This window comes from Myripristis murdjan, chromosome 17, assembly GCF_902150065.1.
Source record: "Myripristis murdjan chromosome 17, fMyrMur1.1, whole genome shotgun sequence".
Lineage (NCBI taxonomy): Eukaryota > Metazoa > Chordata > Actinopteri > Holocentriformes > Holocentridae > Myripristis > Myripristis murdjan.
The window spans coordinates 31,007,092-31,026,913 of NC_043996.1; the positions used below are offsets into that span (position 1 = coordinate 31,007,092).

Consider the following 19,822-nt stretch of genomic DNA (forward strand, 5'->3'; position numbering starts at 1 on the left):
TAGTGCCCGCTAAGTCCTTGGTGTACTTACCAGCCCCCACCACAGAGCGTCTGCGTACGTGTCGAAGTCCTGCGGCTTGGGCTGAGCCGTGGGGTTGTCGGAGTCGGACACGTCCATGGAGACATCGTCCTTCTCCACCAGGTAGACCAGGAAGGAAGCCAGGATCAGCGACAGGAAGCCAATGTACCAAGCAGTGATCAGCTCCTTCACAAACACACAATCAAAGGTCTCATTTGCTTCCCCTTAAATGAACTGCATTACAAATGCCTATGGCAACCAAATGGTATTATATTATTATTACAAATGCACACATATGCATCCGGAAACACACACACACACACACACACACACACACACACTTCCAGTAGAGATTAGTGAGATCAATAGTGCTCTGATAGGAATTGATGCTTCCTTTCGTTGAGTGACTTTTAAACAAATGATACCTGCCTCCCTTTAATGGCTGTAATATTGTGCTGACTGACGCTCCGTTGAATTTTCATATGCCTGTGTGTTTCAGACTTGCAGACGAAACAAACAAAACAAAGTGTGTAATATGGCAAATTTAGCACTCCAAATCCCTAAAATAATCCAAAAAATGACAGGTATCTAGGTTAAATTAAACACTTTTAAGACTAACTGTAATGAAATGTAAAGATGAGTTTTGGACAAGTAATATTTTACTTCTTCAAATAAGCTTAACCATTAAGTGTAAAGGCAATTAGTATATATTTGGTTCAGTGCAGATGTCAGGAATACAACTGATTCTTAACAAGATGGCTCTATGAAGTGTAATAAATCTAACAGGGACTCCACAGTTGTCCACAATAACTTTGACTTTTGTGAAAGCTGAGTGCAAGGACTTTCTTGGATTTCTTGGCTTTATCTGCAACAGTTATTTAAGACAGTATGAGGTTCAGTGGGCTGAGAGTTTTAAAACAGCAGAAATGTGATGCATGGCTGGATAAATGACACTATACAGACACATTTCTTGAAACAAAGACGTTATTAATTGAAATTTAAGACTACTTGCGTATAAAAAATATCTTGTCTACAGTGTGGAAACCAGCCCAGCTTGTTTCCCTCCACAGCTCCTCCGAGTTATGGCGCCTACAGACTGCGAGATCCCAGCAACCTTGTAAGTTTATTGCAAGCCACACTGTGCGACATGGATCTCGTAAACTGGAGTACGACATCAAGTTTGATGTATGTCGACTGTACAGTAATCACACTGACTGAATCTAATTAGCTACAACGCAAGTCAATATACAAGAAAACATCATCAGCATACATGATCCATCTGTGCCGCTGCATTGGTAAACAATGAAGTAAAGCAATAAGCGAAGCCTTGCAATAGTGATATTAATGTATTAATATTAATTGTTAATGTAAAGTGATATGTGTTTCGTCAAAAATCCAATGAAGAGGAGGAGGAGAATGTGGACCTGGTCGTTTCCTTCTTTGTTCAAATCCCAAACATGCCATTTTGCTCGTTTTACCTCCATCACTGGGTTGAGCGCCAGTGGCGTGTTGATCAGTGTGTCATGTTATGCTGCATTGCTATTGGTTGGTTACTAAACGTCACAGAGAGACGGTTCTCCTAAATTTCTGAGAATTTCGCCCCGGGCTATCTTTGGTTGCAAGACCATGACGACGGCCATCTTTGAACCTCTCTCGCAGTGCAAGACAGGACTGCCGTTTTGGAGCCATGACCAAAGATATCACCACGTTTCTTCCACATTGCTCATCTTTCGTCTGGGACAGCCCTATATTGCACAGTGTGTACCCGGCTTTAGACTCATTAGATTGTTGGGTTCTCTCCCCAGTGTTTCACTCAGCCAGTCCTCTGTTTTCTCCAGTCTTGTTGTGTCTTGTTTCCTTTTTAGTCTTTGTTAATTAGTTTCTTAGTCTTTCCATGTTAGTATTTAAGTCCTATTTGCAGTTCTGTCTTTGTTGGCTCATTGTACTGTAGTTCTGCCTGTTTGTTCCTCATGTCTGAATCCTGTTTGCCTGAGTTCCAGTTACCTGAAATAAATATTCATCACTTCAAGCCGCCTGCTTCAAGTCTCCTGCATTTGGACCATCTGTTGAGCTACATGGAGCAGTTTTAAATGAGCTCCTACCTTGCTGGGTGTGTTGTAGTAGTAGCAGTGCCAGTCATAGTAGCACTGGTATTAATTAATGTGTTCCTACCTTGCTGTGTGCGTAGATGGCGGAGCCCAGAAGTTTCCAGGTCCCTCCTCGCCGGTCCATGCGCAGCATCCGCAGGATCTGCAGGAAGCGCAGGCTGCGCAGCGACGTGGCCAGCACGTTGCCCTGGTTCCGCACCGCCACCACCGGCACCGAGGCAATCAGCACAAAGATGTCTGACACGCAGCAGAAAAAAACACAGAGCAGAGCATTCAGGGTGGCATCACTCCTCAGCGCTGTGAGGCTTACATCTTATCTGTAATGAGTCTGACCCAAGAAGTTATCAGGCGCTTTGTGAGATGATGAACAAGTCTGTAAGAGTTATGGAATTAGGCCCTAACGAGGGCTGACTACACATGAGGACATTGTTAATGTACTGTTAATGAGATTTGGCTGCAACACGTCAAGCACAATTTGGTGGATGCTTTCATCCAAATCCCTCAGCAGTGTACATACTTAAAGAGGCAACAAGGAAGACGTTTGCTGTCCCAAAGCACAAAATAACAAGAAACACTAATAACTGAGAGACTCCTTGGCTCACTGCTAAGATTTGTGTTTCAAAATGGTATGAAAACAAAAACTGCTCGCCTACTGGAGGTTCAAGACAATCCCAGTCTCCCTCTGCTTCTGTCTTTTCCAGCAATACGAGCGAGCCACAGACATCTCAACACATCGGCTACAAGGACTAAAAAACTTGTCCTCAAGCTATTACAAAAAAACAAAACAAAACAAAAAAAAAAACAAACTGTTGCTATTCCAGCATTTCTGTGATCAATTTCTGTTGGATCTCGACTCTGTTTAGCTACTTTATTGAACTGGATTTAATTATTTTTGTCATTCACTGGCTTCCGTCACTGGTAGGGCCGTGCCAAGTTCGATCGATGTTGCTGCAACACCTGCTGGTTGCCAACGGATCCTAACTAGGTGCCCTGGTGCCTTATTATTATTCAGTGTCCTTGCAGGTGTTGTGTACAGTATTTCTTTGCCAAGCTGCGTGCTGCTCTCCTTTAATTCGGGGTGTGACGATTCACCAGTGCATCGAGATGTGTTGGGCTTAATGTGTAAGATGTGGCTGCATCACTTCAAACAGCCTCTATCTGTAAAAAGTTGGAAGTGAACTGCATGAAAATTAATCAGTCAAATCTAATGCATCTCGATATGACGCCCATGTTTTATCTTTGGCATCAACTAACTGCCGCTGTTTTTCACTCAAACAGGAGCGCTCCTCTCGCCCTCTCCTGTCTTTCCTCTTCATTTCCTCAAACATGGTGACAGAATGAAGAAATTTACATCGCACCGCCAAACGTTCATGAAGCGCAAATGTGGAATAAGTTAAGAAAGGTGGCTGCAAAACGTCTTGAGCCACAGGTGGAGCCACAAATCTCCCGACCTGAATCCAGAGACGCCGTGGAGTCACTTCAGGAGAGAGCGACACCACCTCCAGCCTCAAGAATAACTATGAACAATAAGGTAAGAATAAAGTAAAGTTTATGGATTATCACTGGCGGCTTAAAATGTATGTAGATGCATTGAATCATTGATCAGGTATCAAGATGTGTATTGGATCTGTCTTAGTGGATGAGATGCACATCTGTATCTTTAATCCAGTCACAGATCCGGTGTTTAAAATGCTGCTTGCATTTTGATGGATGACCCGTTCAGCTTTGCAGGAAAAAGGAGCCCTAACTTTGCAGTCCTGCCATATTTTGCTAAATGTTCCTATCGTTTACGGTGCTCCTCCTCCATACCTAAAATACACAGGGGTTTGCGGGCGAATTTGAGCCTCCCCCTCCATCCTTTGTAGCGACAGCAGCATCCGGCCGCCCAGATCCTCAGTGCAAACTCTGCTCCGAAGATGAAGATGGTGAAGGTTTCCTGTGCAAACAAAACGTGAATATAACAAATGGAGAAAGGCAGGGTTAGAGACACTCGGCAGCAACAAACTCTCATCACGACCAGCAGGGCTGTGCGATACGGACACAATCATCATCATCTATCACAGCGTGGATAATCTCATACCTGGATAACGATGCTCATCACGATACACTGTGTTTCTGTACGTGACAAAACAACCACACACGTCATGACTTGACCTAAATACAAATGAAAGGCTCTTTCTCTTCTTTTCTGTTTGGAAGCGACACTGAACAGAGCTGAGGTTTGCTCGCCTTCCATTGCCTCGCATCTTTTTCCCAGTAGGTTTTTTTTCTTTGTTCTATCTTTTTTTTTTTTTTTTTTAAATGGTTTGTGTTTACTTTCTTTTATCTTTCTTGTCATATGGAAACTCTAAGCCATGTTCTTTGTTAGTGATCGGCTGGGTATACCTGCATGTCTTATGAGTGTGTGTTCTTCATGTGTGTGTACGTGTGTGTGTGTATTTTGTGTAACACACAGGTAGGCCTATTTGTGGAATGTATTGTTGTCAAAGTGCTATGCTATTTTATGTTTCTTTTTCTTTTATTTCCTTTTAAAGATTGGTATGGCACATACAAACTCTGTAAACTTATTTCCAGTGAAGGCTCTTGAGGGTTTTTAGGCAATTCTGCCTCACATTTCTCTGTTCATTATATTTTGTATCGTTTGCAAAGTTTCTTATACGTGTAAATAACCCAATCGAACCAAATCAAACCAAATCAAACCAAATCAAACGTCCCATCAACAGAAGTAATTTCATTTTTAGGTGCAAGTTCCTTGTCTTCGTCCTCGTCTGGACGGGCTGACTCCTGCTGTGGGACGTTTCACTCTGCGTCATTCTCCTCCATATTTATTGTTCAGTTTGTCGAAATGTTTCATTTAAGACAACTAGGAGCGTCTTTTGCAACAACAGCAATAGAAACGACTCAGGGAAATCTCTATAGATAAATATTTTTCTCTACTCCACGATCATATATTGCCATATTGCACAGCCCCAGTCACCGTGAGTGAGGTGAATTTGATACAGAAACAAACTTGATCGATTGATTTCATTCGAAAGCATTATTTTACACCACATTTGTCTCAAATGTCCTTTACAAGGGCAACAACAAGACAAAGGGCTCAGCAGAAAAGACACTGTTACACAACAAATACATCCCGCTCATCTTACCAGTATAACAAGCCAGTGTGCAGACACTTTTTCATGCTCCTTGAATGTTGTCAGTATGGCCAGTATCAGACAGCCCAGCACGATTAAAAACCTGCACAGACACAAAACACAGAGAAACAGGAAATGAATCCCTATCTGCACAAGTCCAGGTTACCAGGATTAAACACAGCAAGAGGAGAGGACAGTTTGTGTGGGTGACACTGACAGGAGCTGAATGAACACAAATGAACATAAATACACCTCACACAGCCCTGCTCATGCTCCAGCTCAGTGCAGTGTGCTGAAGCTGCCACTAGGTGGAGCCACGCCTCTGCTGTGAACAGAGAGCCTGCCAAGGCCAAGTTTCCTCCAGTGATCACATCTAGAAATCTGTTCCTCCTCTCTTCTGGGGAACAGTAACACACACATGAAACAAAATGTCTGTGGCCTCAAAAGGCTGAAGCAAAACAAAAACAAACAAACAAACAAACAAAAGTCTCCAACATTAAACACGGGACCACACGGGAAACACGGATACACAACAAATCAGCCGTTTATTGATGTCACTTCATATCTTTTGTTTTGTAGAACAGATCTCCAGGCGCTGGGAGACTAAAGTAAACATTGTGCTCCATCTGAATTATCAAGCTGAAAGAAATCAAACATTAATTGGTATTACTTCATATCGGAATCAATAGCAATTTCCTTAAACACTCTGGCTCCATGAAAAAACAAACAAAAACACTGGAAACATCGCCCGCTAACAGGGATAATGCATCATAGAGGGAAATTAAAAAGCCACATAACCCATTTATCACTTTCACTAGACAGCTTTCCAGACGTGTGGCTGATGTGTGTGTGTGCGTGTGTGTGTGCGCACTTGGAGTCGGCAGGTTAAATTATTCCACAGAGGATAACAGGATCCAGGAGGCCTGCGGCCCGACGGAGCGCCACGCAGCGCCGGCCGCAGGTTCTGGGGTTTTACGTGAGATTATCCGCTTTATAAAATTAAATAGCTTTGGATTAAATTAGCTTTGGATTCTTGCTTGTGGTGAAGCCTCCCCCCCTCCACCCCCGCTCCCCTGTAATGGAGCTCAATGAAACTAAACACAGAACGCAAAAGGTTTAATTAAAAAAATGACATCTGAGCAACAAGGAAATATATGACGGCATGTTGGTGCCATTGTGGATCGAAAAAAAAAAAAGGGTGGTAATACTTAAAAACAAAAAAAGAAAAAAATTCTGAGATTAAAGTATGAGAAAAAACTTAGAAAACTACTGTCTTATAAGGATTTTTTTTTTTTTTTTTCATATATCTACTCGTATACTTATGATTACAGAGGACCCACATTGCTCCAGTTTGGATCAACACTGCACCGAGCTTTTTTTTTTTTCTCTGAAATTTATGACTTTAATCTCAAAAATTCCTTTTCTCGGAATATTACCCACTTTTTCTTCTCCCTGCAGCGGCCCTAGTGCACTGTCACGGAAATAAAATATCACCTGATGTTGAGAAAATTCACAAAAAATACAAATTTAGGTACTTTTGAAAGCATAGCTGTGATCCCTTGTTGGCAATATGAAGAAACTTAAACCGTCTCTATCCTCTGTAAGTTAAAGACACTAAATGATGTTTTAAGAAAGTATTTTTCGATTTTTTTTTTTTAGGAAGATCCTATTTTTTAAAAGTCACATTATGTAAAGTCATGCTTACTAGCCTCCCTGTTGTTGTTTGCTCTCGTCTCTGGTGGAGGCTGTGGCTGAGCGCCTGGTTAGCGCTGACTCATGCATCATATCTGCTCAGCTCATAACTAATTATAGCAAAAAATTAGTGCTGCAGACTGTAGGACTGGTCGTGCATCTTTCTGCCGCGACCCGTTTGGTTTTCTCTTTTCACGGTTCGGTCGTTTACAGCACAGCAAGAGCACAGAGGCTTCCCTACTGCGTCACGAATCTCCCAGCAGCCACAGCTCACCTTTCCTCAAGTCATCAAAAACTGTCTACAGAGGTGGAAAGAGTACTGCAAACTACTCCTCCAGGACAAGTACTGTTACTGTGCTGGTATGTGACTGCAGTAGAAGTAGAAGTACTGTTCCCCTGCTGGTATGTGACTGCAGTAGAAGTAGAAGTACTGTTCCTCTGCTGGTATCTGACTGCAGTAGAAGTAGAAGTACTGTTCCCCTGCTGGTATGTGACTGCAGTAGAAGTAGAAGTAATATAGTAGAGAACACGCTGCACACTACATGCTTTTAAAGGGGCATTACACTCAACTGAAGTGAGGACCCTGTAGACTCAACTGGCAAAATGTGGAGTAAGCACATAATCTGATAGCTGAGTCTACATGGTTCTCATCGTCAGGCAAACTTGCTGATATTTTTGCCCTTTCCCCCCACATTTATTCCACATTTTTTTGCCAGTTGAGTCTCAGTGGTCATGATTTTGATCAGATTTTATTGTGAAATTTGGAAATGACACAAAGGGGAACCACCAAAGTAGGACCGGTAACTCTTCTCATCTTTGCTGACTGAGCTTTTATTGTGAAATCCAGTCTGTCATTGATGATTTGTCCTCTGTAATGGACCTGATTTAAAATAAAGTGAAGGACAAAACTCAAGCAGGAAATGTACTGAAGTAAAAGGGAAAGTTCTGACTTTAAAAATACTCAAAAGTACCAAGTACACAAAGTACACTACTCATGTTACAGTAACATGGATAAATGTAATTAGTTACTTCCACCTCTGATATGGACCCTGCAGACAGATGAATGGAGCATCTGAAAAAAGTTTTTCATGTGCTGTGATGTTGGATCTGTTCAGTGATGAATGTGAAAAGTGAAAAGGCCTGGGAGAAACTGAGAATCATAATATTTTTGAGCAAATACCTCAATATCAATATTGTAATGATATTGTCGTGATGACAAAACGAAATACTACACACTGATATTTTTGATAAACAGTTTTAATGTGGATGTTAAGTAGATAATAGAAGAGCTGATAAGTTCAGAAAACTGCATCTCTTTACCGTAAAGCAGCCTTCAAAACCAGGAAGAGACAACATTAACGTCATATCACGATATTATGATATCTATTCTTATATCACAATACTGATCCGATATCGATATATTGCCCAACACATTGTCTAAATGCAAAATAAATCAGATTTAAGTGGTGGTGAGATCTGAGTTCCCCGTCAAAAACAGCACAGTAACAGGCAGTGTGTGTTCATTAACAACCATGTGGTGTTTCCAGCATTTTTTAAAAATCTACTGTAATATTTTAAAGATATTTTAAAGTCCAGCTTAAGGCAATTACTCCTCTATAGTGGAAATACAGCCTTGTTGGAAATTAAGTCATGTGGACATGCTCATGTAATTGCCCGCTTACATTTCTCCGTGCACTAAATTAGACCCTGGCCTTATTCCAGACCATCTAAACCAAACTGCCCATCTCTGATAAATTACCCAGAACCAAAGTGAATAAGCTCCACCACCCGCAGGCACACACACACACACACACACACACACACACACACACACACACACACACACACACAGACGCTGCCAATTAACATTTATCCAACACCGCCTGCCCAGTATTCTGCACCACCACCTTTCTGGAAAGGTTGTTTGGTTGGTGTGCAGCCACACCCCATTCATCAGCACCAGGACACACATCTAGTCCCAACCTGTGGTGGATTTTAAAGGACCAGATACACCTGACTGGAAATCAGCTGCAAGGCAGGAAGCAGCTCTTATTAAAGCATCGAAGGGGGATATATAGATATTTATATTGAAATAAACAGAAGAAGAAGAGCTGGGTTGATGGCATGAGCAGCAAGAGCCACCATGGCTGAGCAAGAGTGGCAATTGAATTGAATATTAGGCCAACAGAAGAACATTTAGTCAAATTATAACAGTATTTTTCCACGGTTGGATGGCGAGCATTCTGTTGTGGAAATTGCTCAGAAACTCGTTCTTTATTGTCAGTCGTCCTGGAAACCCAGAGCTCCTCTGAACGGCCTCGCTCTCTAGTTTGTGTGTGTAAAGTTTGATGAGGCTGTGATTCTCCTAGAGGTCACTAGAGGTCATTTTCTCCAGCGACGTCCAGTTTGACAAAAGTCTCTGCCTGCAGTGAAATGGCTACTATGGGGGCCAACATCATCACACAGGAATCAAATGTGGCTCATTGAATCCACAAGAGTCTCAGCTTTCCAGTCAAAGCCAACTGATGCAGCTCCAAGACTGTTGAGGCCCCAGTCTGCACACACACACCATTTTACAACAGGCCACAAGAACACATGTGGACTGCAGGCTTTGGGGCCCAAACTGCATGGGATTAGCAGAAGGTGGGCGTGTCTGCAAAGGGGAGAGCCGTGGCTGCCCAGAGAACCCATTTTCATTCAGAGACCTGGAGGTCAGAGGTCAAGGGACCCCGCTGGAAATGAACACATAAGGTTTTCTCTCTCCAAAATATAGACAAAATTTAGAGTGATATTTAGCTGCCTCACTGAAAACCATGATTTACCTGACAACAAAGGATTCCCTAGGTCATGTAGTTTCATGTGATGTATAGTTTTTTCTTCTGGCTTAAGTAGTGAGCCTGCCACAGCCGCTGAAAGATAGATAGATTTACTTTACTGATCCCAACCTGGGAAATTATTAAAGAATGAAATGAATGAATGAATGAAATGAAAGAATGAAAGACAACGGGCGTCGGACTAAGAGTGTGAACCCGGCCACATGTTTTTGTCCGAGATTTTGCCTGTCCTCCATCAACATTTACCACCTGAAACAGCCTGCATGTTGCCTTCAGTGTCGTCACGAAAACTCCAGCACTATTCAGGAAGTTTCCCAGAACAGACAGTAGATCCAATATTTTTTATTTATTTCACAGTTTCACTAAAATAAAACAGAGGTGACCGAGTCCGTCCTGAACCCAAGCATAACCAAGCATAATTTTTGTCCAAAACCAGCCTGACTGTACCTGACGGGTATCCATACTCTACCCAGCAAGCCCCCCGACCCCCACCCCCATGACTACTGATCATTTGAGCAGTTACCAGGATGAAAGGCACTAAGCCTCAAATGAAATATCCAAATAAATTTGTCTTTGACTGAATAACTCCAATATCGATATTGCAGCGATGGCCATTGGTCCTTTCACTAAATATTTACCCAATGAGACTTTTGATGATCAGTCATTGTAAAGTGGATATGATGACCAAGCAGGTTGAAGCAAACAACACAACAGCTACAACCGACTGGTAGGTTCAGAAAACTGCATCCCTTCACTGTAAAACAACCTCTAAACTCAGGAAAAGACAACATTCATGCCATGTTATGATGACGATATCCAAAATCCCCAACAAGATCTAGTCATGTATCACAATAACAATATAATATAGAGACGGTCCAGCTGTAGTCTGAGGATAAGCTGGCTTCCTGTGACAGTCCCCTGCTGGGAAAGACCATCAACCAGCGGTGACTTCATTCATCTGCAGCCACATCACAGCAGGCTTCCTAACACAGCTGCTTCTCCAGCCTGGGTGTTATCTACTGTATGTGGACATTAGTTGAGCCGTTTCTGCAGTGGACCTCCATGCTGGCCCCAGACGTGGCTTCTGGTTTTGTGATCCAAAGCCTCTTTACACCCAGAGACAGAGAGCCACATGCAGGCTGTGGTTTCATTTCTGTCCCATGCGACTCCTCAGTCCTCGTCCGGAGCGCACTGTCCTGTCTCCTCCGTCTGTTTTCTGCTGTGAACCTCAGCAGGCCGTCCATATCTCCGTCCACCAACGCCAGCAAGACAAATCCCTGTCTGTTTATTGTGCCGGACAGCAACATGGAGCGTGTGTTTTTGGATACCGCGCTCCAGACGGCTCGGGTTCCAGCGAGGCCGCCCTCAGCTGAGAGCTCCGTCTTGCAGCCTAATTCTCTAATGCTCGGCGCTTTCCTTCCCGATTCCAGAGCCTAAATCATTCATGGCCTGTTGTCTTGCCATTAGGCGGTGTTGACGTCCCTGATAAGTTTCTGAAGTGCTGAGAAACCATAACAGCATGAATATTTCACACACAAACAGACGGGGAGTTTTACATAATTCACCTTTAGGAAACGATCGGGTTGGCAGAATGCTTGACTGACGGTGTGTGTGCACCGTGGCTCTGCTGTGTGTTTTGGGTTTGTTACATGCATATATGTATTTGTATTTTGTGTATATTGACACTAAACGGTACATTGTCATGCCTTCACCTTAACCCTTTGAAGCCTGAGAAAATTCACTGGATTTCTTTCCAAAAAAAAAAAAAAAAAAAAAAAAAAAAAGGGGAAAAATAGCGATTAAGAAATCAGCAAAAAAATTACTGGAACATTAGTAAAAAAAATTTTAAAAAAAAATTAAAAAGAAAGAAAAGAAAGAAAATTGCCATAAAAATACCCCAAAACATTGCCACAAAATTACTGGAAAATTAGCACACACACATTTTTACCTAAAAATTTGAAATAAATAAATAAATTAATTAATTAAATTAAAACTATATTATAATTATTAAATACATAGTGAAGCTGGATTGAGAGTTCTCATAAAACATGGGAAACAAAACAAGATGAGCAAAATAACTATTAAGCTGAATTAAGCGAAAACTTTGCAAGAAATTAGTAAGTAAGTAAATAAGTAAGTAAATAAATAAATAAATAAGAAAATTAGCTAGAAAAAAAATAATAAAATAAAATAAAATAAAGAGGAAAATTTCCACAAAATTACCACAAAAAAAAGTTAATGAGGGAAAAAAAACTACCAAAAAAAAATCCCCCCCAAAAATTAACAATAAAAAGAAATAAAGTGAATTTTCTTAAAAAGGTGAAAAAAAATATTTCAAAATAGCCACGGCCTCTCGGGCTCCACAGGGTGAGAGCAACATTTTCTCCTGAAAGTTATCCAGAGGACAGCGGTAATCCCGGAGCGAGCGGCGAGGTCGATCCTAATTCGATATAATACAGCAGATACTGATCTGCGAGCCGGTCAGCTGCCTGTTTGGCTTGACACAGTTTGTTCAATAAGACACACAGAGCGACGTCGATGCCCATTAGAACTGACACGTCAATAGGAGCCGGCAGAAATCAAAGAGTGGACGCATCAAACACACGATCACCAACAACAAACAAATGAAAAAAAAAACAAAACCAAAAAACAAAACGTGAGACTCATCAATTAGTGCATGAATTAACGGGGCTCATGCCCTCAAATACAGCAAGAATCCAAATACAGGCTCAAGCACAGCTTTCAAAGAGCACACTGGTGATTCTGCATGTTTAGCCTAATATCTATAAAATATATAAACGTCATGTTCCTGCTGATCTCCTCCCAGAGCGAGCAGTGGGGTTTCAGAGCTGCCACATCACTCCTCCTCCCTTTCCTCCAGCCGCTGGTTTCCATTCATTCCACGACGATATGAACATGAACTTTCAGAGCCTTCACACTTTCTTCACTCCAGTTTTCCATCAGCGGAATAAAGTCCTCCACAGGAGTTTTCCTAAAAGCAACAGCACTGTTGGCTTTTCAGGACTTTTTCAAACTGAAACGCTCCCTCCTCCTCCTCCTCATCCTCCAGGGAAAATAGTCCCCGGGCAAACATGTGCAATTATCAGCTGTGTGGTTTGTGAATGTTGACGACTCTCTTTAGCCGCAGATGCAGAACATTATAAGGTGTCTGTTTCAACCAATAACTCAAATTTGTAAATTGAGGGTATTTTGATTACACGTTGTGAAATCATGATTTGCTGAATGGTTTCTTGACGTAAATGGACTATTATTGTGTGTTTTTGTCTTTGTGTGTTATTGATACAGAACTGATTTTAATTATAGCTTCTTTTTATTGTTGCTGTTTTAGCATGGGACCCCAGGAGGACTGGCGACCACTTTCCAGAAGCTAATTGGGATCCAAATAAAGAATAAAGAATATATAACGAATGTACTTCTGTTAAATGTGATAACGGTGTGTACCAGTGTGCCAGCTGGACAGAAAATCTGTCTTCAATGCATCTTCGGTGAATTTGCACGTGTATTTTTTATGTGGGCAAGTGCTATCTGATTGCTGTCTGATCACCTGAGACACAGGTTAATACCAAACGGTATAGCGTCCTAGCATTTTTTTTTAAAATCAATACCGGAGAAACTGTTTGTGCTAAACCATTTTCATCCCATAACAACAGAATAACTGTACGTTTTCAGTCGGTCTGGTCAGGTTAGGTGATCCACAGGAACCTGTCCTGAAGTTACCTGACTCCCTCCTGCGTGGGGGGGTGGGGGTGGTGGTGGTGGTGGTGGGGGGGGGGGTCCTGTGTCAACGTGCTGCGTCTGGACACAGAGCAGCGCCGGCGGATGCCACCGCTGTAACGCTCCATTACCTGCAACTTCGACAAAATAAATGAGGCGTGCAATGCAATCTCGGCCGTGATTGGCAATCATGGAATTCGTAAGAGACGGCCACCTGATTCTGGAGACGCACCGGAGAGCAGAAATCCATTTTCTCTGAGTGAAGGAAAAGGCGATTGGCCGCCGAGGGAGAGCACTCGGGTTCCAGGATTGCACCTCGTGTCTGGGGCAAAATTGTCCAAGGTAATAGGAGTCTTTAGCAGAGAGGGGGCTTCACAGCGGTGGGACTCGCTGTTGGAGATGGTAGCTTTGTTTGCGGTGGGTTTGAATCCCGTTCGGTAGCTGCTAGTGAGCAGCGGCTCAGAGGCTTCTGGCTGCTTTGGCTGCAGGATCGAGCCAGAAAAGCAGCCCGGAGTGTTTGGTGTTTGGTTTGAAGCAGGGAGAGGTGTTTCTGTCTGAACCAGCAGCAGATCACACACACACACACACACACACACACACACACACACACACACATACACACACATACATGTGCCCAGAGTCCTGCCATGTCTATATTCTAACAGGAAACCTTGACACTCTGGCACCCACTGTTAATTATTTCCATCTGAAGTGATTCCCCAACATGATGTCACATCAGTCCCGGTGGAAACTCCTGAGGAAGCTGGGAAACTGATGACAAACATCGCAGATCAACGTTAAAGACGCCCGAGGCAAGAATTAATTTTTTTTTTTAAATGAGATAAGAACACATGTATTTTTTGTTACGGCTGTTTTATACTCCCTTTGCATGTGAAAATAAATTTCAAAGGATGTAACCATCACTGCCCACATGCTTCCATGTGTCCTTTACGTCGGCATGGATGTTCAACAGTAAATCCACTAGAGGGCAGCGCAGATTCCAAAGTTTCTGATGACAACAAGTCTATAAATGTCTATAAATGACATCACCATGATCCATAACAGAGAACAACAGCTTCAACAGTCCTTTTCCTACGAACCACGGCCCTCTACCTGAAGTCTGAGGGTGAGTTTGGCATCTAAGCAAATCCCGAGATATTTATGTTCTGCAGCTGTCTCCATGTCGGATCCTCGGACAGTGGGAACATTAAAGGTTTTTCTAACATGATAACATGATATAAACGTGGTTTTGTGTGGATTCAGGACAGGTTTCAGATGCTGAAGTGCAGCTCGGAGAACGCTGCAGGTTTCCACAGCGAGCTGAGCAGAGTCGGCAGCTCACTGCATGTAATTATTCCTGGTGCTGAAACTCTGAGTCATGATTCCCAGCAGCTATGTTCTTTGCAAAGTGGATAAACAGCATTTGGGAATGAAAGCTTTCAATCTTTGTGCGAGTGCCGCTGACCCAATAACCCGGCCAACTTCTGAGAGCAGCTAGCACAGTTTCACACCCACTCGCTCCCCTCGGCGTCTGCCGGCTCTTCCCAGAGGAAGACACTCGGAGAGAAACATCATCAGAAACAAGAAGCAGGGCCTCCTCCGAGCCGTCGAGACAGTCACGGCACAACCGGGCGAAATGTGCACGACTTTGTCTGAGGGCCGCTGCAGCGAGGCTGGCCGACTCAGGGTCAGCCCACACCCTAAACCAGCACCAGTATAACACCAGTTTGACACTTTGTGTTTGGCAGAGGGTGGGATTTTTACCGTATTTTTACCACTTATCATCACTTTCCAGTATCATAACTGTCAAACGGGAGTAGCAGAGTAAAATAAATAAAAACAACCACAAACGAACACTTAATAATGTTGACAGGCTCATCTGAAAAGCTGAACCTGTTCACCACAACGCACAAGATACTGGCCATGATGGGAAGATTCCAGATATTGGTATCATCCTCATAAATAAATAAATAAATAAAATGAACAAAATGAACAAAAAGTAATAAACAAACAATAATAACCAAACGGACAATAAACAAGTAAAACTAACAAAATAAATAAATTGAAATAATAAAATAAAATATTAAATCAATTAATTTAAAAAGGCAAAATGAAATAAATTAAAACAATAAAAATAAAAATAAAATAAAATGAAATACTGGTGCATTGCGACTAACAGCCAACAGCAGAGCAGGAAAATAATTAAAAAATAAAATAAAATAAAAGACATCAATAAAATAATATAATAAATGAAATCAATTATAAATTTAAAAAAAAGTAAAATAAAATAAAATAAAGACAATAATAAAATAATAGAATAAATCAAATAAATTATAAATAAAAAAAAAAAATAGTAAAATAAAATAAAATAAAATCTTCCTGGAGACCAGCAGCGGAGCAGGAAAATTATCATCTCGTCTTACTGAGCGGTCTTCCTCGTGTATGTTCGCCCGACACGGTGAGGACGTCTGCTGAGTCCTGAGCAAACATCAGCTGATAAACCCTCAGTAACGTGCAGCTGCACACCAGTTTCCACCAGCTGGCCCCTTCACTCCAGTGCAGCTGTGATTCACTGAAGAGCCACCGACAGCAAGCCCAAGAACACGAGCTCGAAACAACATTTGGTTTTGTTTCTGAACAGATAAACCATGAATTATTTTTGTGAGTTTGTTTAGCCTGAGGTGCAGGCCGGCTGGGCTTCACCACGTCCGACAGCCAGGGGCACAAAGTCGAGATTCTCACCCGAAATGTGTTTCAGAGTCGTTTGTTAAGTGACTTTTATATTAAAAAGAAAGTGAACACGATGCTGGATGTGGACTCCTGCAGTCACACATCAGAACATGTGCACAAAATCCTTTTTTGTTGTTGTTTTTGTGTTTGTTTTCTCCACACAGCTCAACACTGAGCTGAACCTGAGCCGTCCTCATGTTCTTCTTAGTTTGTTTTTTTTGTTTTTGTTGTTTCACCCTGAACTGAAGGTCACCTGCAACTTCTGGCCCGTTCCTCCCGACTGGAAACCCTCGTCTCTCTCCTCTAATCCACTTTCCGTCGCTCCGTCCTGAGGAAGCTCGGCCCTGCCAGGCTCCCTGCTGCTGAAACCCCCCCTGGGATTTCCTAACAACCAATTTGCCGGAAAGATTCAATAACCGGAGTGCAGACGATGCAATTCTGACTGTTAATTTGCCCGGAGATATGCAAACACTGAATGGAGCGGACACCGCCGGCGTGCCGTAACGACCGCAGCCACAAGGACGAGATGAGAGGAGTCTCTGAGTGTTTCTTCAGCTTCCAGCGGGCAGGCGCAGGAGAGGAGTGTGAGAGTGTGACGCACCGCACTGACGCTGCGGCGATGTCACGGCGAACCGCACATGGACGCAGGAATCCTGAACGCGCTCAAACCAAACTGTACGACAACTCTGTGACGGCTGATTTGAAGATGAAATCAACGTCTGTCAGGGACAAATCAGAATTTTCTTTTTTTGCAAGTGAAAGCGCTAAGTGGAGATAAAACATGAGCCACGAAAAGTTACCGACCGCCCCCTCTCCTGGGTCTGAGAGCCACTTTAAATCAGGCCTGTCAACCTGATCAAAACATGCCAAAACACATCTGTGGCGTGGCTTGATGATGTGAACACACTCACGACTTCTAAAACATGTGAGGGATGAAGAAATCACGGCGGATGTCACATTAAAGTGAGCCGTTCGCTTCACGGCAGCTTCACATCAGTGGAAAATGACTTAATAATAAAGTGCGATCATAATCATCAGACAGAAAAATCAGAAACCAAAAAGACAACGAGGCGCGTGCCAGAGTTTTGAAGCTTGTGAAAGTCTTTTCATCGCCTTTTAAAGGTCCAGTATCATCAAAAAGCGATCAGGTTGGGTTCTGATTTTTTTTTTTTCTCAGGTGTAAAACTTGATCCAACCAATAGGAGTCAAACAAACATTTGCACAGAAAACAAGAAAACATAAAGCATCCTTACATCTCTCATCACTGCAAAAATTCAAAATTTTACCAAGAATATTTGTCTGATCACCTCATGATCATGATCACCTCAGAAGAAACTTGTTTTTAGACAATTTTAGACAATATTCGCTTGTTTCATTGGCAAAATTTGTCAGTGGAACAAGTGAAAATTCACTTGAAACAAGTGAAGATTGTCTAAAAGCAAGTTATTTCTTAGGTGATCATGTCTTATTTTAAGTGTAATGAGATATTTTGACTAGAAATAAGACATTTTGACTTGAAACGAGACAAATATTCTTGGTAAGATTTTGAGTTTTTGCAGTGATGATATGACGGCACATTAGGGCCATTTTAGGGGAGAAAAATTATGAAGCTGTGAGAGGGGGTGTAATGTTCAGAGAAAAAAAACATGGGATTTTCAAGAAATTTATAAGAAAAAACTGAAAACTATTTTTTCTCCTCCTGTGGGATCCAGTCAGAAGGAAATCCTGCTGGTTTGAGTCCAGAACCCCAATCTCCTCCTCAGCATCTGGACTCTGAAGAGACGTTGCTGTGACTTGGGCCGATTCAGAAGAAAACAATCTGCTGATTCTGGGCTCAGATCAGCAGGATCTCCTTGTTCCTGAATCCCATGTCAGAGTAGAATCTGCTGAGGGGATCAAGTCAAACTACAATTTCCGAGTTTTTCTCTCATAAATATGTTTTTTTCTCCAACCTTCCACCGGCTCTGTAATTTTTTTCCTCTCCCTAAAATGGCCCTCAAATTCCGTCGTACCATGACCAGTGATGGGAGTAACGGCGTTACAAAGAAACAACGTTACTAACGGTGTTACTTTAATCAGTAACGAGTAATCAAAGAAATGACTGTTTCCCCCGTTATAACGCCGTTACCGTTACTGACAATAAAATGCGCTGTTACTAGCCGTTACTTACTACTAATAATTATTATTATTTTATTATCCTTTTCAAAAAATGTGCGTCTTGTGGAGAGAAAGCGGTGTGTCAATTTTCAAACCGGTCAGACTTTGCAGTTTTCCCCACCTGGACAAGCTGGCATCACTACTTTAAACTATAATGAATGACTTTTTCAAAGTAACGTGCCCAACACTGACAATGAGAGATGAAATTTGACAGCAATGTCCACACTGCAACAGCAACGCAAAAATATGTGCATTAATAAGAGGATTTAAGAAAAGAAAAAAAGTAATCATAAAAATTACTTTCCCCAGTAATTGAATTACTCTTCTGCAGCAGTAATTGAGTAGTAATCAAAATTACTTTTTTACAGAAGTAATTAGTAATTGTAACTTATTAGTTTTGTGAGTAATTGGTCCCAACACTGACCATGACAGACGTAAAGATCCCAGGTAGCAAAAGTTGTTGAATCAACACTGATTTATGGTCAGAAATGTTGATTTTTGGTTGACTTTTGGTTTGGGTTACAGATCAGTGGTGGATCAATCATTGAGAAGATGACAGGTTGAACAGATGTTGTTGAATCAACATTGAGTTATGGTTGAATTTAATGATTGAATGGACAACACTGAATCAATGCTGAGTCTGTATAGTAAATAGCCTTGGGGGGGCGTTGGCCAGGGGGCGGGCTCTGGGTGAGGCGTGGCTCAGGAGGTAGAGTGGTTCCCGGTTCAATCCCCGGCTCCTCCAGAGTGTGTCAAAGTGTCCTTGAGCAAGACACTGAACCCCTCATGCTCCTGATGGACAGCTAGACTAGAAAAGTGCTATAGAAATGCAGTCCATTTACATTTGATCAGCTAAAATGTAGATTACTATCAGATGATGGTTGAATCCATATTGATTCAGTAACATTGTTTCAATGTATAATGAACTAAAATTTTAATGTCGATTCCCATGTCATCATCATCATCATCATCAACCTTTATTTGACTAGGCGAGTTAATACTTTCTGTATCATTTCAATGTTGGGCTTCACATTTCAACATTAATTCAGTCATTTTGCTCTCTGGGATGCTTTATGTTTTCTTGTTTTCTGTGCATCAGCTGCTGTGTGTGGGGGGGCCCGGCCGTGACAAAAAGCTTTCTTATCATCTCGTGTATTTTTGCAGAAACTCTGAAGCGCTCGGGACGTGGAGGCCGAGCGGTGGCGAGCGGCGGAGGGAGGTGCTGGAGCTGCGGTGTGTAAGCACACACACACGAGCTGCTGATGAAACCATGTAGCCGCCTCAGCAGATGATTATCACCTGTCATCTCAGATACACACACACACACACACACACACACAGGAAGCGGAGGCCTGCGAAGCGGCCTGTCAGTTGCAGGACAAAGACGTGAGCGCCTCCTGTCTGACGCTGCAGA

At 42.3% G+C, this 19,822-nt stretch overlaps 1 protein-coding gene across 1 annotated transcript in view; it reads right to left on the reverse strand.

Annotated features, from left to right (window-relative positions):
* The window catches only part of kcnq3 (potassium voltage-gated channel, KQT-like subfamily, member 3), a 135,754-nt gene that overhangs the window by 20,033 nt on the left and 95,899 nt on the right, over nt 1-19,822 (reverse strand). The window contains exons 2-5 of the mRNA XM_030074565.1: nt 5,273-5,363; nt 3,936-4,062; nt 2,191-2,363; nt 31-204 (exon numbers count right to left, since the gene is read on the reverse strand). Of these exons, the coding sequence (XP_029930425.1) occupies nt 31-204; nt 2,191-2,363; nt 3,936-4,062; nt 5,273-5,363 (565 nt within the window). The remainder of the gene's footprint in view (nt 1-30; nt 205-2,190; nt 2,364-3,935; nt 4,063-5,272; nt 5,364-19,822) is intronic.